Raw genomic sequence first — 26,784 nt, forward strand, 5'->3', positions numbered from 1 at the left:
ATTCTCTCTCTCTCTCTCTCTCTCTCTCTCTCTCTCTCTCTCTCTCTCTCTCTCTCTCTCTCTCGTGTGTGTGTGTGTGTGTGTGTGTGTGTGTGTGTGTGTGTGTGTGTGTGTGTGTGTGTGTGTGTGTGTGTGTGTGTGACAATGGGAATAACAAGATCATCCTTAATTAACCACTTCCGTACAATGACGCCAATTCTGTTTTATTCTCTTTCCTTTCACACGATTTCATTCAACTCTGGAAAGGCATTACGTACAGGAAAAATTATATAGGGTGGTCCAAAAATAGCACTCCACTAGTAACCCACCTATCAGACTCATGTATTGCGGGCACGGCTCAGTCTGCTGGAGTGGGCGTGGGTGACGAGTAGAAAATAAATAGCTGCAGGATAGATACTGATGTAGCTGAGTGAGCAGTCCCGTAAAACACAAGAAATCGACCATCATTGCGAAAAAGGAGAGTAATATATGGACATCACGGCAGCGAATGAGATTAACGTTTTATCCTCTTCTGTGATAAGAGGGTTAATGAGAAAGTAATCTGTTAATCCTAATGATGTGTGTGTCTCCGAAAAGGCGATTATAGAAATGGAATGAGAGGCTTTGTTTTAATTAAGGAAGAACTACGAATGGTTACCTGTAAACAAAAATAATCATCATCATCATCACCAAAAGCAAACTGAAAAATAAAGCAATACAGACCAAGTGTTTCGTCATTTTAACCATCATCATAATCATCATCATCATCATTAAAAGTAAATACAAAAATAATACGGAGAACAGACTAAATGTTTTGTAGTTCTAACCATCATTATCACCAAAAAACAAAAAACAATAAAAGCCAAATGTTTTCTACTTTCCACCCAAAAACACAAGTGGGTGGCTCCTGGTCCAATTACTCCTTTGTCCCCCCATCCCTCCTCCGACCCCTCCTCCCTCCTCCGACCCCTTCCCCACAGGAGTGCCACATTATAGGCCAAGAGACTGATTATCAAGCGAATCCTGTGGCGTTAAAGCGATTCTTGCCCCCCCCACTCCGCTCCCAGTACACCCTCCCCTCCCAGTACACCCTCCCAATAATTCACCTTCACCTCCCAGTACACCCTCCCAATACACCCTCACCTCCCAGCACACTCTCCCAATACACCCTCACCTCCCAGTACACCCTCCCAATACACCCTCACCTCCCAGCACACTCTCCCAATACACCCTCACCTCCCAGCACACTCTCCCAATACACCCTCACCTCCCAGTACACCCTCCCCTCCCAGTACACCCTCCCCTCCCAGTACACCCTCCCCTCCCACTACACCCTACCAATACACCCTTACGTCCCAGTACACCCTACCAATACACCCTTACGTCCCAGTACACCCTACCAATATACCCTTACGTCCCAGTACACCCTCTCAATACACCCTACCAATACACCCTCCCCTCCCAGTACACCCTCCCAATACACCCTCACCTTCCACTACACCCTCCCAATACACCTTCACCCTTGCCCAGTTCCACTTTCCCTCTGGTTCCTCCACCCTCAATATCTCTTCATCCACTTCCATCTCCCCCTCTAATACTTCTCCCCTTCCTCTCACTCTCATACATACCCCTCACCTCTCCCTTCTAACATCCCCTTCCTTCTCACTTACATAGTCTCTTCCCCCCCCCCCGCAACCTGACAAAGATCCCATTCCCCATTCAGATCAGGTGATGAGTGTGGTCAGACTGGATGACTGATCTGACTAGTGACCAAGGAGACTCATTCCTACCTCATAAGACAAGTTATGAATTAAAAGGCTATTTGACTAGTAACCACGGAGACTCGTTCCTACCTCACAAGACTAAGGAATTAAATAAACAGCTCATCTGACTATTGACCAAGGAGACTCTTTTCTACCTTATATGACTAAGAAATGAAATAAAAGACGGATCTGACTAGTCACCAAAGAGACTAGATTCTACCTCGAAAAATTAAGAAACGAAATACACGGCTGATTTGACTAGTGACCAAGGAGACTCGCTTCTACCTCATGAGACTATGAAACAAAAGACAGATCTGACTAGTGACCAAGGAGATTCATTCATATTTCGTAGGTCTCAGAAACGAAATAATACCCACTGAACAGAAGACATAAAAACAATGGAGGTCGTAGGCAGTGGGAAAAGACAAGCGAGGCATAGATTATTCAGCCAGTTATACACCTACGAAGCGATTATTCAGGCGAGATAATTCAGTTACCCTCATTTTCAACCCCGACTTCCCATAATTTCCCTACAGACCACGAAGTTCATGTAATTTTTTTCCTAGGAAGGTCTATAATTCGTTTACACTCTTCCTCTTCCCCTTGTTATAGACTCACCGTAAATTAAACCGTACGTCTTAGGGACGGAAGTGCTAATTTGGTCTGTTTTATATTTTCCTGCTTTTATACGATTTTCTGCCTTAAATTTCTGTTCAATCTTTAGCCCGAATCAGTAAAAACATCACCATCATCGACATTATTATTATTATTATTATTATTAATCATTATTGTCAATAGTGGTAATAGTGTTCCTCTTTCTGACCTCATGCCTATCTCTTCTCCATTTTTCTCCCCCACTCACATTTTCATCAGTTCTTTTTCCCTCTTCTCTCTGTCTGTCTGTCTGTCTCTCTCTCTCTCTCTCTCTCTCTCTCTCTTCTTCACACTTCCTTTACCTCTCCTTCCTTCATCTGCATATTCAATGAACTCTCCCCTTTTCATTCTCTCTCTCTCTCTCTCTCTCTCTCTCTCTCTCTCTCTCTCAGACGCTCCTTCAAGTTGATATCTCCTCTTACTTCCCACCCCTCTCTCCTTACACTTCACTCTCTCCCCTAGCCTTTCCCATTTCCTCTCACACCTCACTCTACCTTATCCCCAACCACTCACTCCTGATACTCACATCTCTATATACACTCATACCTAACACCTCACACTCTCAAATATCCCTAACCCCTAACACCTAGCATTTTCTCTCTCCTTCACATCTCTCTCTCACACTTTACTCCTCACATTTTTCGCACCTCATCCCTCATACTCCCAGCTCTCATACTCTCATCACTCATACTCTCAAGTTTCATCACTCATTTCTCATTTTTCATCCCTCTAGTCACACCCCTCACCCTGCCTCGTCACCCCATACCCTCCTTCACCCCTCACACTGCCTCGTCACCCCTTACCCTCCTTCACCCCTCACCCCATCCCCTCACTCTGCCTCGTCACCCCTCACTCTCCCTCGTCACCCCTCACACTTCCTCACCCTCACCTATCCCCTAAGGTACTCCATTTTCTGCCTTCCTTACTGGGGTGAAAGGTGAGTCTCTCCTTCCCTCCGGCCTGTCTTACCTCCTTGCCTCTCACAGCTTCACCTCAGTCTATCTATCTGTCTACATCTAGCTATCTATTTACTCCTTGCCTCTACTACCATGCTCTTCTAACTTCACCTGTCTACCTATCCATCACTACCTGAGTGAAAGTTGAGTCTTCTTCCCTATAACTTGTATTGCCTCTCTCTCTCTCTCTCTCTCTCTCTCTCTCTCTCTCTCTCTCTCTCCAAACTTCACCTGTCTATCTGCCTTTACCTGCCTCACCCACCTGCCTCACGTTCTAGCCTGCCTACCAGCCTAACTACCTTTACCTCTCAACTACCAGCTTATCTACCTTTACCTCTCACCTACCTGCCTCACTCACCTGACATACCTATCAACCTACCTACCTCCCTATCTCTCTCACTTACCTGCCTCACCCACTTGTCAATCTGCTCCCTATCTACCTGTACTTGCCTCAGCAAACTGCCTTACTACCTACCTACTTACCTATAATTACCTATCCAAATATTTACCTGTCTATGTACCTTCACCATTCTTACCTACCTGTCGCCTCTCTCACTGTCTCACTCGTATTCCTTCTCCATCACTTTCTTTCTCTCCCTTTCTCTACTTCTTTCCTTGCTTCCTTCTTTCATTCACTCTATTCTTCCACTCCTTCACACTCCCTTTACTTGACTCCACAAAACCCTCCATCATGAAATTCTAAGCCATGAGAGAGAGAGAGAGAGAGAGAGAGAGAGAGAGAGAGAGAGAGAGAGAGGGGCAGGTAAGTGAATTTTATAGACCAAGAACTTATACGTGATCAGTGAACCTAGCATTCTCTCTCTCTCTCTCTCTCTCATCAATATTCCCCAAACCACACTATATCGACTTTACACGCTCCAGTTTTTGCCACTCGCTAAACTGCCAGAGAGAGAGAGAAAACCAAACACGAATATTGCTTAAAGTCACACACGCCTCTCTCTCTCTCTCGCAATGGTTATAAGCAGTATTTATCGTAAGATATATTACAAGAGAAGCAGAAATAAAACTCGTAACTCATTCTAAATCTGTCATATTCTCATCCTTTATATTCCCCTCCCGTACCTTCAAAATATTCCCCAGATATTCCTCCCAGGCCACAAAAATATTCCTCTCAATCTTACTCCCACAAATCCCGTCTTTGGGGAGGAAACGCAGAGGAACGAAATAAACTTGGAGGAAATTATCAGGGTTAAAAGTTTATTCCCGGAGATTAGGGAGGGGAAAATATCGGGAGGAGAGCCGCGTGGGTGATTTGGAATTCGGGCGAGAGTGGGATGAAAAAGTTTTAATCTTTTGAGTTTTTTATTGATCGTGCTTAGGGTCTGTTTTATTTCATTAGTTATTTATTTATTCTTTATTTATTTTTATACCTACCTCCACCATCAAGCATCTCCCCACCTCGCCCTCTCTCTCTCTTCATTGCTTCCATAAAGTAGTAAGGAAACCTGTTTATGTCGATTTGTCTATTTGTCTACCAATCTTCTGTACCTAAGGATACTCCTCCTCCTCCTCCTCCTCCTCCTACTACTACTACTACTACTACTACTACCAACCGCTTCACTATATCTCTAAAGCTCCATATACTGGTAATCCTTTTGTAGTAGACAGGATTTAAAAATCGATGACGTCCTACTTTTTTATGTACTCGCTCGCCGCCTTTGGCGGCCGCTCAATGTCAAAAGGCCAGAAATCTGTCATAACTCGGGAACCGGTGGCCCGACTGGACTGGAAATTGTTTTATTCAAGTTAGAGCATTTTAACGGTACCTTGCTATAACAAAAATTGCGCTACAAAGCGCCGTTTTTTGCTGTGTTATGGTAACAAACGGACAAACAAACCAAAAAACATACATAAATCGGATCATTATAATATAGACGGGAAATCAGACAGGACTTTTTAACGATATTCAAATCCCCAACTGTTCCCTACCCAGAATCGATCTCGCTTTTCTATGGTCAGCAGACGTACTATCTTACTGTACTAGAAGCAGTTAAAATGCATTCAGATTTACAAACACCCAAGCAACAAAGGCTATCACCAAAACAGCCACTACTATTAAAATACCTACATTACACGTCAAAATTCCACATAAGTTAGCCAGCAAAGTTGCCCCCCATTTTCAGACTCTCGGAGAAAACGGAGGAGGAGCGTAAACTATTGAAAAACGATTTGGTGAAGTTAATATCCCCCACAATTTTGACCCTTACCTTCTTCTATGCTTCTCTCCCTCCGCCTTACTTCCCTGATTCCCTCACTTTTCTTTCCTTCCTTTTCATCGGTTCTTATCCTTTATCTCCATTACTATTTCTCAGATTTTTTCCTGCTCTCCCTTCTCCTTCTATTCTTTAACATTGCTGTCTTCCTCTTTCTCCCCCTCCTCCTGCATTCCTCCTCTTTTCACCTCCCTCCCTCCTCCCCCCCTCTCTCTCTCTCATCCTGCCTGATTTCTATTGCCTTACCCTGATTGTCTTAGTGCCTCACACCACTTCCTTAATTTGCTTCACCCTGCCTCACCCTCTGCCTGGCCCTCCACCTTTACACCTTCTTGCCTCACCTCTACCTTACCCTTCTGCCTAGCCCTGCCTATATCCTGCCTAAACCCTTTCTCTAACCCTCTTTCTACATTTCTCTCTCCCCCGTTTTTCACCCTGCTTCGACTTCCTTCACCCTATCTCACCCCTTCCCTATCATTCCCCTCATTTAACTTCCTTACTCTTGCCTCACCTTCTCCTCTACCTACCTACCCCAAACTGTTTCACTGCCTCATCTCTGCCTCGCCCCATCTCACCCCTCTCCTCACCCTGTCTCACCTCTCTGCCTCTCTGTCTCGTTTCTCCCCACCCCTCTACCTCACTCTGCCTCACCACACCTGACTCTTAATTCACCCTTCTCTCTGACCCTATTTCACCCCTCCGCCTCACCCTATATCACCCATTCTCATCCCTTTATCTCACCCTGCCTCAGTCCCTACCTCACCCTTCTGCCTCACCCTGTATCACCCTTTCTCATCCCTTTATCTCACCCTGCCTCATCCTGTATCACCCTTTCTCATCCCTTTATCTCACCCTGCCTCACCCTTCTGCCTCATCCTGTATCACCCTTTCTCATCCCTTTATCTCACCCTGCCTCACCCTTCTGCTTCACCTTATTTATCTGACCAAGTTTTCCTCACTCCTCACTAACTTTCCCTCCGGTTGCCTCCCTAATCTACCTCTCTCACTCCACGCTAGTTAATTCTCTCTCTCTCTCTCTCTCTCTCTCTCTCTCTCTCTCTGCCTCCTTCGCTTGCATGTTAGTGAACCTCCTTTTTTCCATTTCTTCTTCCTCCTCCTCCTCCTGCTCTCTCTCTCTCTCTCTCTCTCTCTCTCTCTCTCTCTCTCTCTCTCTCTCTCACACACACACACTTCCCAACACGACCCACGCCATGTAAACTTTCCTGACTAACCCATCCATAACGAAGAGGTACAGTCCTGCAGTGGGACTATAGAAGACTGTACAACCTTCTCTCTCAGGAAAGTCGAAGGGTCAGGCTGAAGAATTAGTGACATCTGGGCACGAATAAAGGCTGGTCTGTAAATGTCTCTAATTTCACCTTGCATTATCTTGTGTGTTTTGGGGCGGCTCAGTGTGCTGGTGTGGGCGTGCGCGAGACAGTGAGAGTAGAAAGTGAGTGAGTAGGCTAATGTAGGGTAGACACTAATAACGATAATGAGATAATAAGCATGGTTGACACTGATAACGCTGAATAAACCAGGGTAGAAAATGAATAAATAACGCAGAGTAAACACAGAGAGCGCTAAATGAACCGTCCAAGCATCACAAGAAAAAACACCCTGAGTGGTGGAAGAAGAGCGTTATATGTGGACCACTGTGTATACCTGTGTAGGCCGCACTTACACTCACACTCTGGGTACACAGCTCTTGTTTGGCCAGTAAATATACCGAATGAGTAGCCAATACACTTCCGACTGTGTTTTCGTGGCACTGGGAGGAGTCTTACCTTGTTTTTCTTACCTGTTTTTATTTTCCCTTGATTAGCTAAACAAACTGTGCCGATATTAAAAAGATATAACATACGAGACAACTTAAAAGTGTTATATGCAAAATAAGTCACTATGCAAGAGGTGTTAAGGTCCTCATAAGGCCAACCATTTACGGGTCTCGGTCTTTCGCTACGGACACAGTGACTGACCAACTCACTGACCAACCGACCGACCACCTGACCGACCGACCAATCAACCAACCAACCTATCGACTAACTACCTGACAGAGCAAATAAAAGACTGACTAACTGGTGCAACTGATCAACTAACTGACGGACCGACCAACTAACTGCCAACCAAAAGACAGCACAGCACCCCTCCTTGCTTCACCTGCCTGTCACCTCTACGCCCTGTGGCCGATGAGTGGGCAGAGCAACGGCGTCGTGGTGATGGCGGGGTTTGGCCTGAGTCTCTGGCGGGGATAACCTACTTGGAGAACCGCCCTAAGCCAGCCTCCTCAGGTAATCGGGTCAGCTTGCAATAGTGGCCTGGGATGGGTTTGCAGGAGACCAAATGTGACCCGACCACGACTGTCATCTATATTTATCAGTCTGGTTCCTTGAAAGCAGTGATAAGAAACAGGGAAGTGAGCATGGAAGTGAAAAAGTTACTACATGACAGTACTGATACCAACTCTAACGTACGGAAGTGAAGCTTGGACGTTGTTGGAAGGACACAAGTCAAGAGTGAGAGCAGTGGAAATGAGTTATTTAAGAGGAGCCTGTGGAGTCACATGGAGAGACAGGCTGACGAATGAGGATATAAAGGAGCGTTGTGGTGTTGATGTGGATGTGATAGGAAGCGTTATGAGGAACACACTGAGGTGGTTTGGCCATGTGGAGAGGATGGAGGGTGAAAGACTAACGAAGAGAGTGTATGCGAGTGAGGTGGAGGGGGAAAGAGGGAGGGGGAGGCCGAGGATGAGATGGAGGGATGGGGTGGAGAGGTATATGAGAGGGGGGTGTGAGCTGGGAGCAGGGGAGTGAAATGGCGGGGGACAGGGCGACTTGGAGGCGATTTGTATGTGGCCACCCCAAACGGGATTGAGGCGTCTGGCAATAGATAGATAGATAGTTTCTTTGGCTTGCAGGAGACCAAATGTGACCTAACCTCGACTATCATCTACGTCTGTATTTCAATTTTAGTTCCTGTCTTGAATATTGGTTTTCGTGAACTTATCCCCCCTCCCCCGAATCCGGTAATATCCTTTTAAAATTGTCTTGCTTATACCAGGCGATTTTATAAACTTAGGAAAGGCCTTTCGTATTGAAGGGATTTATTGAAGCTTTGTCTAACCGCTTCAGATCACAGAGTCTACCCTAAGCTGGATCAAATTAACATGGTATTAAAATAAAATGAAAAAGACATCCTCGACCTTAAAGGGCTAAAGGATAAATAAATAATGATAATGTCTCCACTGTACGAAGCTAAAAGAAAAAAATTACCCCCCCCCAAAAAAAAAAAAGAAGATAGCCTCATACCTGTGACTGGCGCAAATGGACAAAGGTGCACACTAATTAACGCCAAACGAATACATTTCCCTGTGGCGATTTCTTTTTAACCCAATCTGATATACTCGAGTCACTGGCCAAAATGTATCGCTATTCTTAATCCATACAGACTCTCACTATCTTCCCAAAACGGTTCCAATGCCCCCCTCCCCCCCCCCGTCTCAATAATCGATGGAGGTGGCGGCATGGGAGAGCCTCAGTGTGGGGGAGGCTGTTAAAGTTGTACGTATATTGGCTTCAAGTCCATCCTTCTGCCATCTTTCCCTTCCTCTTTTCCTCTTTGCTCTCCTCTTTTTACCTCCTCCTTTCCTCCTCCTCCTCCTTCTTTTTCTCCTCCTCCTCCTCCTCCTCTCCTTCTTCTCTAATCCCTTCACCTCTCTCCCTCTCCCGTTTCTCGATCCCCCTTCCTCTCCTATCCCTGCATTCTCCTTTCGTCCCATTTCCCTAAACTCCTCTTGCTCTTCTTCTTCCCCTCGCTCTCTCCTCCTCCTCCTCCTCCCTATCCTCTTTCCCTCCCTCTCCGCAAACTCTTCCCCTCCTCCGTCCTCTCCTCTCCCCTTAGGCAGGTATATTTCAAGTCGATAGCTTCCGCGCACTTTCTTCGACCCAAAATAATAAAAAATAAAAATAAAAATAAAATGATAAAAGTAATCGCCAATATATTTTCTACACTGCCAATAAATTCTACACTCTCTTGCAACAGTATTTAATGTTGTCTTGCAAATTCTTCTACCCTGTTTTTGGAACTGTAGAAAAAAAAATGACTAACCATTCATCAATCAAGGTCAATCTCTCTCTCTCTCTCTCTCTCTCTCTCTCTCTCTCTCTCTCTCTCTCTCTCTCCTATATCAGAATTATAAGAAATCTCTCCATATAAATAACTTTACTATTAAGGCGAGGGCATAATTATTCAACACTGTCGTCAAGCAATGCCCAAACTTACTTAAATCCGGCCAGACTAACTACTTAAGTTATTCTACGCGTCTTGAAGCTATTACACCTGAATCACATCCTACCTGTGCAAATATCCTCACTGAAATCTCGCCAGCCTAACTACACTCTGTTCACTTTAACTGGGCGTAAACTTCGTCTCTCCATCCTGAACTGAATTATAACAAAAAATATGGTGCTAGTCACGAAGAAGTGCTGTGGCAAGGATGTAGAGGACTCAGTAGTCTTCTTCCGCCTCTTAAAAAAAAAAAAAAAAAAATAAGCTGCAAAAGGACGAAAATCTCCGCCTATAATTCTTTCACCTTAACTTGGCCCAGATTTTGTCCTTTTGTTCATTAATTCACGGAGCTGAGTGGCAGAAAAAGACAATGCCATAGCTCTAACTCCAAAGCACTTCTTCGTGACTAGTATCCTATTTTAGCGTTAATCTCGTTACAGCTCAGCAGTGAAGATGGAGGGATGGCAGTTTTTATATGACGAGAGAGAGAGAGAGAGAGAGAGAGAGAGAGAGAGAGAGTATAGCTAAGGCAAATGAACTTTATACACACAGTCTCCAGTTTCCATTCTCTGCCTGGAAACATAATATGGAAACCTGCTTCATCTGCTGTATCTACGACTCCTAATCTTTCGCTACATCAGTACGTACGAGAAGCATTAACAGAACAACATCGAGAAACAGAATAACTAAAAATCTATCCACATCTATCATCATCAAACACACCATCAAAAATAAGCCAGTTTTACCCCAGCCAAATCTACATCCGTATCTCTACCTACTGCATAAATAACAAAATCAGTCAGTTAATATCTACGATTATTTGTAAACGTATTAACCTATTATATAAGAAGTTCGGGGCACTGTATTCATAAGTTTTTCATTATTACACAGCCTAAACGAACGTATATCAACACCATCAACTCAATCGAAAGTAATAAACATGCAAAGTAAAAGCAAACTCCTTAATGCACATTGAGACACAACAACTTAAATCAAAACCTCCCCAAAATGAAACCTATAAACTCACACACTAAAATAAACTCTCACAAATAAATAAATAAATCCCCTTAATCCCATCGTAATCCGGCTCCGAGATAACCCAACAGGTCTCAGTCATTAATCCGCACTTAATCCCCGGCTCAGAGTCACCGCCGCCAGGGAGGGTGTAAGGACCTTTAGCACGTACACCAGGCGGATTAAAAAGCTCCGTAATCCCTCCTCGTGAGCGATTTAGCTACATAAATACACGCCTGTCCATATATAACGCTCCTCTTCCACCCCATGATTTTTTTTTTACAAGTTATTTATATGTTTTACCCCTTCAGTCCGGCGACACAACCGCTTACTCTTGCTCCCTCCAGACGATTTTACTAAGCTTGCCAGGAGACTTCTCAATGTGCAGGGGTTAAAGCCATAAACAGCTCCTTCAATGCAACAGCTACGTGAAATCGCTGCATATAAATCGTCTGGTGGCAAAACTGAACACGAATAAGACGCCACCGTGATCAGGGGGTTAAATAAATCGTCTGAAGGGCGGATGGCAAAAATAAACAGCAAAAAATAAATAAATAAATAACCTTCCCCCTCCTCCTTTACAATCCATATAAACCGTCTGGGATTAGCAAGAATATACTGTAAACAGGAAACCCTCCCAACCCCTCCAATCCCCCAACCCCTCACCCTCCCCTTAAACCCCCAACCCCACACCATCCCCACAATCCCCCGACCCCTCACCACCATCCCAATCCCCCAACCCCTCACCCTCCCCTTAAACCCCCAACCCCACACCATCCCCCCATATCCCCCAATCCCCCCCACCCCTACACCCCACGACCCGGATTTAACACAGAGGGGGCCAAAACTTGCACCATAAATCTCTAGGCAGGAAATACTCTCAACGTGGAAGACAAATGAGTTATATTTCATGCCCCTTGGGGAGAGAGAGAGAGAGAGAGAGAGAGAGAGAGAGAGAGAGAGAGAAACTGAACAGATAAAAAGAATTAGGAAGTTTATTTAAAAGTTATGAGGAGAGAGACAGTAGGCTTGAGTGAACATATAAGAGACAGAGAAGCCTGAATAAAGAAAGGATTTTAAAAGTTACGGGAAAAGGAGATATTTTGCATATGCCTGAGCGAAAACATGAGACAAAACAGTTAAAAGATTGTGAAAGCTTATTTAAAAGTTATGAAATGAGGTGGGACTTAAATCTGAGGATGTATGTTTGAGCGAAAGTATGAGAGACAGACAGGCGGGAGAATTCAAGCAGGAATCTATAGCTTATGGGACTAAAACGAGAATATATATGTGCTGTATGTCTAAGGGACAATGAAAGGGAATTTAATGAGAGAGAGAGAGAGAGAGAGAGGGGGGGAGAGAGAGAGAGGGGGGGGAGAGAGAGAGAGGGGGGGGAGAGAGAGAGAGGGGGGGGGCTGGTGAGAAATTATATAACTTAACAGGCGAAAGAAATCAGAAACATATTACCCAAAAGTTATGGGAAGAGGCAAAAATTTATATTCGTGAAAAAAATATATAAGGAAAATCAGACAAATAAAACATGGGTTATCACTATAAAAAAAAAAAAAAGGAAAAAAAAAATCTATTGAAGGAGAGTTTCATCCCTCTAGATCAGTCACCCAGGAGAGTGTGTGGGGGTCACTCAAAAATTAAGTATGGGGGCATCTGAACCTATCTGCCCTTCGACTACGAGTTAGTAGGTGAAGGGTGGTACGCTGGTCCTCTCCCGCAAAAACCCACGTGCAGTAATTTGAGGCTTCGGAGGTTTACGTATGAGGTATGTACATGTAAACAAAAATAAAACAATAAGCACAAAAAAACTCAATGCGAACAATGTCAGGAGAAGAATGGGATGTTATAATTGAAAATAAAAATAAATGACACGACACTAAAAATATTATACATTTTAGGAAAAGGTTAAAAAAAAATAATAATGCAACGAGAAGACCAGCAATAGTAAAATGGAATAATTAAGGCTGAAAATAAAAGCCAGTATATTAAAATTTTGAGATGCAAAAATTTCAATGTAATAAATCTGGGCAAAATTATGAGGGACTAAATGGGTGAAAGAATAAGAAATGATATATAATTTTTTGGAAAAAGATCGTTCAACTAAAGAGACGAAATAGAAATGTGAAAAAAAAATAAAAATAAAACAAAAAACTTTGGACACGTGGAATGGTATGCGTGAAATGTCCGAACGGAAGCATGAGAGACGGAACAGTCGGAGGATGAGAGAGAGAGAGAGAGAGAGAGAGAGAGAGACGAACGGAAGGTGGGTCATGAAAATCGGTGACAAGTATTGATATGAATGGCAAGTCTGAACGAAAATCAAGAGGAAAGAGCGAACGATGGCCTAATACTTTTGGGAAGACGGTGTATTATATTCTAAAGACGATGCATACAAATTCCCGAGTGCTAGCGTTTATTTTAGAGTTTCTTTCTATTTTCTTCCCTCTAATGATAGATGATTTTCTTTAATCGTGAAAAGATTTTTATTATATCACTGCAATAACATTTTTTTAAATACCGAAACGCAACACCTGCCAATTCCTTCCTCCCCTCAGCTCCACTTCAATATACACATCCATTCAACACTTTTTTTTAAACATTATCGCATTAAAGCAGATACTACGCTATGTCACACTTACTACCAGTCGGTTTCTTTTCATCTGAAGGAACTGGCCCACTCACACAACTTGAATATTAACTTTGTTGTTCCATGAAATTCAGTGAGCTCTAGCTGCGAGCAGAGAATGCGTCTCCTTGGTTACTGATCAAATCTCCTTGGTTACAGGTGAAATCAATCGTCCTCATACTTATTTTCAGTGGCCAATGAACAAGCCATCCCCCCCCCACACTCTGATTTCAACTACTACTGATTTAACATTTATTACAACTTAAAATTCTAGAGCACACTTAATAGATCTTGAACTGGCTCTTTTTATTTTTTTTTTCTGGGGAGAAAAATCTTGCAGGCTTCTGGCTTTTGGTTCATTATTCTCTACATTAAAAATAATAATAATAATAATAATAACACTAAACTGATTACATTAAATATAAGTTTCACTGTTAACTAGGCTTAACGTTGCCATTTCTCCACACTACTGAGCCGAAACAGTAACACTAGAATATGGTACTAGTCACGAAGCAGTGTTATGGAAAGGATGTAGAGACAGTGTTGCTTTAATGTCAATGACCTACAAAAAAGACTGAAAAAGAAAAAAAAAATCTACGCTTGCTGTAGGTGAATGAACTGTATTTTCCAGTCACCAAAAACGTATATATATTTTTTTTTCCAGGGCCCTCTCGTTCCCACTCCCCTTCCATTTCAACATCAGAATTTAATACTGAACTTTTAGGATGGGCAAAAAATCATGCTAAATATCCCAAATCCATTTACTAACTCATTTATTTTTCGCGACCACGGAAACGCAATCCCATTAAACTCCGCCATAGCATATATATACCTGTAGTTACCTCATTCAACATTCATTAAAACTCATGGACACTCATTAAAACTCATCGCTATTACGGTACAGAAAAAAAAAAGTTAAATACCGTGGCCCAAAATGCATATACGGATTTATTTATTTTTCAGAGGACACGGAACGCGGTAATTTTTCATTTCCCTCCCCCTCCCTTGACTAAAATAAGCCTTCATCACCATAAATAAATATATAAATAAATCATCACCATCATCATCATCATCATGTGACTTCATTCATCATTCAAAACGTTAGTCTGTATATCTTCACAATTTGAGAGAGAGAGAGAGAGAGAGAGAGAGAGAGAGAGAGAGAGAGAGAGAGAGAGAGAGAGAGAGAGAGAGAGAGAGTGACCAATGCAATGTAGCCCCTTTACAACCAGCCTCACACCCTCACTCCATGATTATTTATTTAGCTCTGAAAAAAAAAAAAAAAATGTCGAAATACGTACACATATACCGCCCTGTCACATTATTTTTTTTCCATCACCACTGAATTATCACCCCTTCCACCCTTCGCGTCACTTCATTTAACTAGGCCATTTTTTTTTTCTATCTCTCCATCAAGTGCAAGAAGGTTACTATGGCAGCGAGACCCAATCATTCCTTAGAATAAAACCTGAAACTGTCATTGTTACATCCAGATCCCCAACTGGAATGCTGGGTGAACTGAGAGATGGGGAAACATGCTTTACCTACCAGCCAGATCAATATGCAAATCTATTTCGAATTCTTCTAGTTGCAAGCTATATCTATTTACTATTACACTATTTTCTGCTCTGCCTTTCAACAATCTATTAGGTATTATTAACAGTGCTAATTCAAAGTCTACGTTATTACAGAGAGGAAAACTATTACATACTGAATCGCATGCACTAACATTAAATTTCGTGACCATCGAAATATAACCACTTTCAACTAATATGCTCATTCCTTCCTCTCCTTCCCCCTCCCTCTCCACCTCCTCCGCACCTCTTATCCTTTCCCCTCCCTTTCCCAATCCTCTGTCCCCTCTTTAGTTTTTCCCCCCTTCACCACCCCTCCCCTCATGACCCCAATACCTCTCCCCATTCACCCCTCTTCCTTCCCTCCTCAACATCATCTTCATCCAAGCCCTCACTTACCTCTGCACCCAACTATCCCCCCACCCTCTATCATCTGTCCTTCACCCTCGTCCCCATCCCTCACCCCTCCCTCCACCCTCTCTACCTACCTCAACTTTTCTCTCTCTCACCCCACTCCTCAACCAGTCTCTCCCCCTGTTCCAATCCCACTACTCCCCTATCTGGCTTTTCCCTCATCCTCCACCCACCCATCCCTCCCTTTCCCCTTCCCCCCTCCTTTTCCCCTCTCTAATCTACTTTTTCCATATCCCCTTCCAATCTCTCCAACCTCACCCCCTCTCACACTAACCCTATCTCTCCTCTCTCCGAATCCCCCCCTCCCACATCCTAACCAACTCTCTCCCCTCACCCCACAAATCCCCTCCTTCATTCACTCCAACCATATTCCATCCCCTGCGGCAGACTCCATCAAATATTAAATAATCAAGGTAAATATTTTGTCAAGGTAAAGAGAAAATAAGCGGCCAATTAATGATATATTCCGACCGCCCTTTGATGCCACTAAATTTCTCGGCCAATTTCCACGAACCACAAAATTAGAATCTTTAGAGGCCACAGTTCCCCAATAAGCGTTTCATTTTTCACCTCTACTATTATTTTTAACGTGGGCGATTAATTTTTCATCCTGGGCGATTAATTTTTCACCTGGGCTATTATTTTTAACGTGGGCTATTATTATTTTTTCCTGGGCTATTTATTTTTCACCTGGGCTATTATTTTGCTCTTGGGCGACTTGTTTCTTCCCCCATTTTCACCTCCACTATTATTTTCAACCTGGGCTATTTATTTTTCTTCCTGTGCTATTTTTTTTTTACTTCAGCAATTAGTTTCCTTCATCATTTCCATCTCTGCTAATACTTTTCCATGGCTATTAGTCTTCCACCTGGGCTATCATTTTTTCATTTAGACGATTACTATTATTATTATTATTATTATTATTATTATTATTATTTTACCTCCGCTGCTATTTGTAACATGGGCTATTAATATTTCCTTCTCTAAGTATTTTTTCATTAAGGCTATTATTTCCCACCATTTTCATCAAGGCTACCATTTTACTCTAACCCAGAAAACCGTTTACTACGCTGGGTGGTAACCATATAACAAAGTGACGCCTGGTGGTCTATTGGGTTAAAGTGCTCCAATCGAAGGGCGGAGGGATGTGTGGGTGTAGGGTGAGGGAAGAGGAAGAAACGAGACTGGGAGTGAGACGGGAGGGAGGAACTGAATGAGGAGGGAGGTGAGAGGGTGAAATGTGGAGGTACATAAAGGGGGTAGGGGAGGTCAGAGGGAGGAATGTGGAGGTAGATACAGAGGGTAGGGGGAGGGTAGAGGGAGGAATGTGGAGGTTGACAGACGGGGATGGATGGAGGGAAGAGGGATGTGAGGGTTCGAGGAATGGTTGGGGATTACAGCTCACATAATACCACTAATGAATGAGTGAGGAATCCCTGGACTGAGAAATCTAGCCCTGAACCCCCAAGCTCCTGATGGGGGGAAAAAAAAAAAAAAAAAAGGAAAAAAGAAAAGGAAAGGACTGGAAGATGGATGCCTGGCTAGTAATTTTCCGCCTACTCTAGTATTTTGTCACCCAGGCAATTATTTCAATATTTTCATCTCAGGTACTATTTTTTTCTTTTACACGCGCTGTATTTTTCCCATAAATTTTTTTCCATACGGCTGGAATGTTGTTGATCATACACTGCCACTGGGGTGCGTAGGACAGTCACCCCTCACTACGTTTCCTTTTTTAATTTTTTTTCCCTGCAGCATCGATTGGACCGGCCAGGTAGGTCAGTCACTTCCTAAAGATTTCCGCACGCAAGGTATTTCACGCCAGCAGATTTTAGCAACGCCCCATATTTGATCCATAATGGTCCTGCAAATGATCTAAGAATATTATACTTATTACTTTATTCCACTTAAACCCAGAACACTTTATTGATCCGAGGGGAGACTGAAGGTTATATTTATCCTTTATTAACTCCTTCGTCATTATGATTTTCTAAGTTAAAGTCTCCTAGGAGCTTAAAGAATGATAAATAAAGTTCTCAGACTGATGGGGTTAAATGGCCTGCACTACGGAAGTCTAACCTTATTTCGTTATCTTCCCTTAATCCCTTCAATCCTATGGTGTGTGTGTGTGTGTGTGTGTGTGTGTGTGTGTGTGTGTGTGTGTGTGTGTGTGTGTGTGTGTGTGTGTGTGTGTGTGTGTGTGTGTGTGTGTGATTCTTGTTAACATGAGACAGTTTTATTAAGTCCAAGAGATATATTTTAAGCTGAATATTTCTCATGAACCCCTGTAATACGATTTTTTTTCTCCAGTTAAAAACAAAAAGAAAATCGTCTGAGAGAATTAAAACAGGAAAAAAATACGCTATCGAGAAAGGTAACATTTTTATTCCTGACTACACTAGCCTAGCCTCGCGTTCCTACGCCTCAAAGCTGGAGTTTTATCTATCTTAGTCTATCTTTTGGTATGTTGGAATAATGCCCAGTTACCTTACGCTAAATACAGTTACCTTACACAATTACTTTATATAAGAGACTCAATTATTTCCAGGTTATAAATATGTAATTGTTCCCCCTATACAAGAATATTACTCTCCTGTGGAAGATTATAACTCTCTCTCTCTCTCTCTCTCTCTCTCTCTCTCTCTCTCTCTCACACACACACACACACACACACACACACACACACACACACACACACACACACAGCCTTTGCTATGTGATGTCCTCCTACTGCTTCGACTTTTCTTCCTCTTTAAACGCAGTGCTTATATCCTCTCTCTCTCTCTCTCTCTCTCTCTCTCTCTCTCTCACCCCTTACCTCTGCCTCCCCCTTGAAGCCTGTCCGTCACTCTCGTCTACATTTCACCCCTGTCTCACTCTCACCCACTTCTCACCCTTATCTTGCCTGCCTCCTCTCCCCCTTCCTACTCTCTCTCTCTCTCTCTCTCTCATTTGCTCACCTCACTTAACCTCACCACCGACCCTAAAATTACCAGCCTGCCTCTCATCCCAGTCATCTTTATTTCTCATTTCTCTCTCTAAATCATTCCTATCTTTCTCCACCTCATCCTTCCTTCTTCTGCCTCTCCTTTGCACCTCAACCTCCTTTACTTCACCTTTACCTCACCTCCCTGTCTCTCCACCTCTCCAACTCACTTAAAAAATCTCAGTACCTCTCTCATACCCACGCCTTCCGCATCCCTCTCTCTCTCTCCCTCTCTCTCTCTCTCTCATTGCTCCAGTGTCCTTCCTACTTGCGCTAAACTACCCCTACCTCTCCACCCACACCTCACTCTCCACCTCAGGATCATTTTTCCCCTGCTTCTCCCCTTTACCTACCTTTGTTCTACCTCCTATTTACCTCACACCTACCTCTACCAATCTACCTCTACCCACACCTCACTCCCCCACGTAAAATTCTCAGCCAGCCTCCCAGCTCCGCCTTGTGCAACTCTCACCTTTAAGGGAGACATTAGGTTAACCTGCGCTGCCCTTTGTCTCTCTCTCTCTCTCTCTCTCTCTCTCTCTCTCTCTCTCTCTCTCTCTCTCTCCCCACTCACACTGTGCAGATTGGCTTTGTTTGCCAGTGGTTTGTGGGGGTGGGGGAGCCTTTGTGGTCTGTGGGTGTGGTTTGTGGGTAATTTCATGTAGTTTGCGAGGGTTTGTGAGTGGGTGTGGTTTGCGAGTGACTTGTGGGTAGCTATGATGATGATGACGATAACTGCGTGGGTACTTTGTGTGGGCACTCTTTGTGTGGGTTATCAAGATGCCTGCAATGCCTGACCTGAGACTGATTTGGGAGTAACTTTGCTTTGTCTCTGAGTGGCATTATTGTCGGTTCATTTTCATCTGACGGAACTAGCCTACTCTTGCAGCATTACTACTAAGTCGTGGTTGCAAGAAATTCGATAATAGTGACGAGGCACGAATGAGTCTCCTTGGTTACTAGTCAAATTTATCTTCCAACCCAACTACACCAGGCCATTAACTTGGCTGAGAGGGTGTTAGGGGTTTTTATCGCGCTAAAACAAACTGACTATGGCATTTTAGTGGTGTGTGTTTGATGCGTGAGTGGTGTGGCTGGTGAGTGACTAATGTGTGAGTGGTGTGTATGGTGGTGTGTGGTTGTAAGTGGTGTATGTAGTGGTGTGTGGCCGATGTGTAAGTGGTGTGTGTGGCCGATGTGTAAGTGGTGTGTGTGTGTGTGTGTGTGTGTGTGTGTGTGTGTGTGTGTGTGTGTGTGTGTGTGTGTGTGTGTGTGTGTGTGTGTGTGTGTGTGTGTGTGTGTGTGTGTGTGTGTGTGTGTGTGTGTGTGTGTGTGTGTGTGTGTGTGTGTGAGACTCGGCATTGGGAAGACAGTTCATTCCCTGAGGTCATAGCATAAACTTCTTGAACAACTCTTCGTTTTGTCCTCTCTCTCTCTCTCTCTCTCTCTCTCTCTCTCTCTCAATACCCAGGTGACCTACGTATCTCTGACTTACCTGGAATTACCTGCTAATACTTTTAGCTCAGGTGTTAGGGTGATTAAAACTTGGCCAGGAGCGGATCAACAACTTGGTCTTGCCTTGCGTTTTGCCGCCAGTTTTTTCTTTTGGCAATTTCTTTACATCGGGGGGATAAGTTTGATGGTGTGTGTGTTACGGTGATCTCTCTCTCTCTCTCTCTCTCTCTCTCTCTCTCTCTCTCTCTCTCTCGTAGGTTTGTGCTTACACATTATTATACTGTTCTAAAATATACACACACCGCCTACACACAAGCATAATTTCATTGTCAAATACATACGTATATACTGCATACATACACATACTACATAAATACATACCGGTACATACATACATTATATATAAATATTTATATATAAACACTTTACTAATAAACGAAGTAAACATATACGCTTATAATGTGAGACGCGTTTTCGGTAACATAGTTTGCACCCAAATTTATGCACACTATAAACAGACTCCTAAATGCGGAAATACAAGCTCGCATGTAAACCACACACACACACACACACACACACACACACACACACACACACACACACACACACACACACACACACACACAGCGTTATACGTAACCCGACAGACACGTCCAAACAAGATAAGTAAATCATAAAAATTTACACATGTTAAAGTCAAAACCCTCAAAACACACACACACACACACAAATTTTCTTTCTCCATCTGTCTTATATAACACATAATACACATCCCTATCCCCTATCTCTTTCTCTACCCAATCACTGATACGGCAATGATTCAATCCGCTCTAATCACGCCGTCAACCAATTAGCGAGCGCCCCTGCAAAGTTAATGAGTGGACACCCTGCCGCCACCAATTAGCGTCAAAGTCTAGCTCGTTACACTGGCTCGAAGGATTGAGGGTTTGAAAATCGTATAGTGGGTGATTTTTGCCCCCTCTCTACGGCAAAGGCGATGAGAGAGAGAGAGAGAGAGAGAGAGAGAGAGAGAGAGAGAGAGAGAGAATACTGCAGAAATGCTAAGGAGGAATAAATACGTGAAAAAAAAAAATTCACTAACTCACCCACGCTCCACATCCACAAGAATAAATACAAACGCTTTAAAAATCTAATATTTCTCAAATGCAAAGGAAAACAGGGCCAAGTAAAAAAACAAACACTATAATCACACGAAACAGAAAACATGTAAACGGTAACGAATCTCACTGAAATGAACACAATAAAGCAAGAACGGACCAGAAAATCAACGCAATAACGCTGGTACAACAGACCACATCAACGCAAGAACAGACCAGAACATCAACGCAATAACGCAAGTACAACAGAAAAGAAAATCAACGGAAGAACACAAGAACAACAGAGCAGAAAATCAACGCAAGAACACAACAGAGCAGAACAACGAGAACAAACAGCGGCAACAAACTGAACACGAAACACCTGCGGGGCTTCCTGTAATACTGTTGTGTAACTAAGCCCTTCTTTGCCTGCAGACCTGCCGCCGTGACGCTAGTGGAATAATTAATTGTGTTCCCGTGTAATTATGGAGATTATGCAAACGCGCGAGATTACCACCCTCCGTGCTGTTATATTATCACCCTTAGAGATACTGTATAATTTATCACCCTCAGCGCTGTAGCATATTTTGTAACTTTTTTTTTTAAATGATGGAGAACTTAACCCTTTCAGTCGATAACCCGTACTCTTGCCTAACTCTTGCCACCACCGGACGATTTCATTAAGCGTGGAGATTTTCTGAATTGGAGGAATTACCTGTTTTCACCAATCGCTTCACTGATGGGTCGCAATCCTAGCCCCAATAAATCCCATGATAAAAAATAAATAATAAAGATGTCATCGTAGTGAAGGGGTTTATTAACTTACGAGACCCTGGACTAAATTAACTCCTTGAATCCAGTGACAAATTGATTTATCCTTGGTACCACTAGAGATTTTTTGTTTTCTGATTTCTAGATATCTCTCACGCTATAAGACTTAGATATAGCCCACATTAACATCTTCACCACTACATATTCCTTAGCTGAGTAAAACCTGGGATGGTAATATTAAATCATAGTAAACGTCCTTTGATTGAGGGTCCAATACAATGACCACAAAAAAAAAAAAAAAAAAAAAAAATCGATATAATGAGTCATACGAGCCTGAGTGCTAATACTAGCTATTTTAAACCCTACATGCTTGGGACAACTCTATTAATGTATTCCAGTTCACGGCAGCTTCTTTGTGTGTGTGTGTGTGTGTGTGTGTGTGTGTGTGTGTGTGTGTGTGTGTGTGTGTGTGTGTGTGTGTGTGTGTGTGTGTGTGTGTGTGTGTGTGTGTGTGATCCATAGAAGCCTCAGTGTATACGCAATATATTTTTAACTTCCACGTACAAAATCAATGCAAGAATCGTTCAGCATAAAAAAAAAAATAATAAAATAAAATAAAAGGGGGAGAGTGCAAGTCCGAGGTGCAAATACTAGAGTGTGGGATTGAGGTCACTTCTTGCAGACAGAGAGAGAGAGAGAGAATCGTCTTAGTTTGCCGAGAATTACATATAAAATTAAAGGTATATGTACTGGAAAGGTTACCTGATTTTCTAACGCCTTCAGTTCAAGAAATGTCTTTTCAAAATAATCATCCTTTGGGAGTCAATACACACTGCAATGTCAAGGTTAACTTCGACATCAATATATTATGTGTGTGTGTGTGTGTGTGTGTGTGTGTGTGTGTGTGTGTGTGTGTGTGTGTGTGTGTGTGTGTGAAGAAATATTACTAAAAAGTTCCCGATACCAAAAAATACACCATATCAAACTTCTAAATACTTCAGGACGCATAACAAAAAAAAAAAGTTAACATGCGTGTGGTACTAACAAATGTATGTTCATAGCTTAAGTCAGTCTCCACTTGTTCGTTACTCCATAGGCAAGATTTGCTGTCGTTTCAGTGAGTTCCCAAGTAATACCCCCCTCACACAAACCTCACACATCACACTGCCTCATCCCCCGTCTCGTTCTACAGTGAGATTTTTAAGATGCGGGAAGACTTCTTGGAGCGTTTTTTTTTTTTTTTTTTTTTTTTTTTTTTTTGTGCGGTGCTTTTCCCTCTAACCTTAACAGCCACCCAATGATTTCTCCTCATGGTCCCACATCAGTCAACGATTTTATTATTAACTGTATCGAATTACAAGATTTAGAGTAGACGAATGAGCGCTTGAACTAACTTCCGACGCCTCTTCCTCCAGCTTCAGAATCACCCGATATGAGAAGGGCATAGCAGTGCTGCCTCAATGTTAACCCCCCCCCCTCTCTCTCTCACTCTCTCCATTGGAACTGATGTCACCACTGCAATCGTTGTATTACTCCATTTTTCCTTCCACCCTTCAAACACAACAAACCCACGTACTTGCATTCACATCAGCAATAGCAAAACCACGTGTACTCATCAATAACGGCGAAACCAAACATCCCCACCGCATCAACAGTAACAAAACCGAGTCCAATTATTACACCAAAACAAAACCACCAAAATAAAAAACCCAAGTACCTGACTTATCAATAACTTTCGTAAAAAAATCTCGTGGGCTCACCTCGTCAGAAATTAATCACAAATCTTCACACTCAATAATAATAATAATAAAAGTTTCGGTACTCACCACATCGATCAGCTGGGAGAGTTTGAGCTTGATCCTAACGACGAGGGGATCAGACACGTTGATAACAGGTCTGACCAGCTTGTTATAGTTGGAGAGAAGGTCATCATACAACCGCTTGGCATCGGGGTTACCACAAGCCCCTGGGGGAGGAGAGAGGAAACATTAGTGATTTATTTAGTTTATATATCCATCTGAACTGCTTTCTCCCGTTTTCTTTTATTTACCCACCTGAAATGGAGTCATGTTTATTTTATTCTCGCTCCTAACTGATGATTTTATTAACAAGACTCCCTAGCAGTAAGAGGAATGGTGCTGCTACACATAAATGGCATAAATGGTGCTGGACAGACGAAGAATTGGTAAAGTTTTAGGTGAATCCCTTAATTACTTCCCCCTCACTATTTTACTCGATGCTACCTGGTGGTTTTATGCAGCACTAACAGCAGCCTAGTAGTGAGGTGGTTAATGAAGGTATAGCCTACTTCACCCCCTTCCCCCAACCCCCTCACCTGTCCTATGACCGGATGGGTGAGGAAAGAAGAAATGCATGAAACCCACCAAATCAATACGACAAGAAAATGTATGAAAGCTGCGAAGGAAAATACCACCACCACCACCACCACCAACACCACCACCACTACTACTACTACATGAGCTACATTAACTACACGCGAAGGACGCTGAAAGTGAAAAGTAAAAATATCAGGAAAAACAAAAGCATGACAACCATTAATCTTAAAAAAAAAAAGAAAAAAAAAAAGCTGCTACTCTCCCAAAACATAAAAACACGAAGGCAACATTATTCCCAAAGTGACTAAATAACTAAAAAGATACCATCGCATTTAGTCAACATCCACTAAGTTTGTCTCTATACGGCACATTAATCAGGCCATGAAATTAAAAAAAAAAAAAAAGCAACTAAACATAATGTAAAAACAGAAAACGCAAGAATGCCAAAAAATTTAATGCTCGCTAGAACTAAAAGCAACAAATGGAAAAATTAAAAAGAAACTAAAAGGATGGAATACTGCAAACATCAAAGTCATACTGAAACCAGGAAGAAACAAATTAAAAAAGATGCTTAAAACTTTGAACCCCCCCCCAAAAAAAAATCGGTCTAAAAGGAATAAAAAAAAAAACGACAAACGGAAACAGGAATATGACAAAAATACAAACGTCGCTAAAAAAAAAAAAAAAAATGCACCTAACGCTAATCCCAAAACCCAAAAAAAAAAAAAAAAAAAAAACTAGAAACCTCAAGCAGCGCACAAAAATCACTAAATAAAAACTGTTAAATCACGTTACATGAAAATAAAGCCCCAAAATTTCGCATGCAAACCACGAAAAAAAAAAAAAAAAAAAAAAAAAAAAGCACAAAGAATACTCGAAAACTAAAAAAAAAAACAGCTATGCATGGCTATCGATGTATAAACTTTGAATTAAAAACCATCTAAAATTCCTGTAAACCCCGGAAATCTGACCTACTGTGTACGTGTAGGCGGCAGAATGATGTATTAATGGTATTGGTATTAAAGGCGATACTGTTTTTGGTGTGTGCGGAGTGTTGCATTTCACACACACACACACACATACACACACACACACACACACACACACACAGGAAAAGGTTAGTCGGCCTTTCTGTCTGCATGATGATGATGATGATAATTATGATGCTAATAATGATGATTATGATACCGATTTTGCCTTAACAGATGACTGGCAATACTGTTTTTGGTGTGTGCGGAGTGTTGCATTTCACACACACACACACACACACACACACACACACACACACACACACACACAGGAAAAGGTTAGTCGGCCTTTCTGTCTGCATGATGATGATGATAATTATAATGCTAATGATGATTATGATACCGATTTTGCCTTAACAGATGACTGATGTTGTCTATTACACATGATGATGATGATGATGAAGACAACGACGATGATGATATCCACAGATCTAATTTCTGATGATGATGACAACGATGATAATATTCGGCAATTTGGACTTATAATTACGATAATGATGACAGCCGAAACAAATTAATGATGGTGATTATAATAAATAAGTTCAATAATAATAATGATGTTGCTTATGTGCAGGGAAGATTAAGAACTATAATGATACCTGAGAATAATGATGATGGCTGTCAAGAAAGATTAATGATAATAGCAAAGACCAATTAATAATGATAATTACCAAGGCCGATTAATGATGATGCAGATTAATAATAAAATGACAATAATACTAATAAACCAATTACCACTACTGATGATAACTGCTACGACAATGATGATAAATGAGATCAATAATAGATGATGATGGTACAAGATTAATCATCATCATATCAACATATAATTGCTAAGGCGTGCTGGAGGGACGCCTTCATGTGGTGACAGCCCCCACCCCGCACACAACACACTACAGTACATCATGTCTCCGCTGATCTTTGCCATACTGGCCCACCCTCTGCCGTAAGATTTCCTGTCACTCCCAAGATCCATCTTAGTCACTCAAGATCCATACAGAACTATATGGATCTTAGTCACTCCACTACTGGCGAACTGAACCCCGGGGAAGGTTGCTTAGGGCCGCCACAAGGGGGGGCCAGGGAGTGGCAGGAAGACACCAGTCCGGTACGGCTAGGGTACCTTTCGGAGGCAGGTCGGTGCAGGTGCAGAAAGATACGAGACTGATGATGATGACACGAGATTAACGATGATGATGATACGATATCAATCAATGACGATACAAGATTAACGGAGATGATGACACGAGATGACGATGATGTTAGATTAACGATGATACGAGATTAATGATGACACATGATTAACGATGATGATACGAAATGATGATGATACAAGACAGATTGGTGGTGGTGGTGGTGGTGCTGGCGACGATGATGGCGATGGTAGCCGAGAAATTAATGATGATGACGGCAATTTTCCTTAACGAACCGAGTGACTGATAAACACCTTCAAATTAAACCGAGTAACTAATATGCTAATAATGCTGTTTAACGAGAGAGAGAGAGAGAGAGAGAGAGAGAGAGAGACCTACCATGCGCCACGTGGTTACCTGGAGACAAAGGTGGTGGCGGCGCGGCAGGGGGTCATCAGGTAC

The 26,784-nt window shown here is 42.5% G+C and overlaps 1 protein-coding gene across 1 annotated transcript in view; it reads right to left on the bottom strand.

Annotated features, from left to right (window-relative positions):
* The window catches only part of LOC145414160 (acetylcholine receptor subunit alpha-like), a 230,824-nt gene extending 204,659 nt beyond the window's left edge, over positions 1-26,165 (bottom strand). Inside the window, exons 1-3 of the mRNA XM_080283725.1 lie at positions 26,082-26,165; positions 25,629-25,668; positions 23,652-23,794 (exon numbers count right to left, since the gene is read on the bottom strand). Of these exons, the coding sequence (XP_080139851.1) occupies positions 23,652-23,794; positions 25,629-25,668; positions 26,082-26,165 (267 nt within the window). The remainder of the gene's footprint in view (positions 1-23,651; positions 23,795-25,628; positions 25,669-26,081) is intronic.
* Between the last annotated feature and the right edge of the window lie 619 nt (positions 26,166-26,784).

Source organism: Coenobita brevimanus, chromosome 98, assembly GCF_032717465.1.
Source record: "Coenobita brevimanus isolate Jiangsu-jjx chromosome 98, ASM3271746v2, whole genome shotgun sequence".
Lineage (NCBI taxonomy): Eukaryota > Metazoa > Arthropoda > Malacostraca > Decapoda > Coenobitidae > Coenobita > Coenobita brevimanus.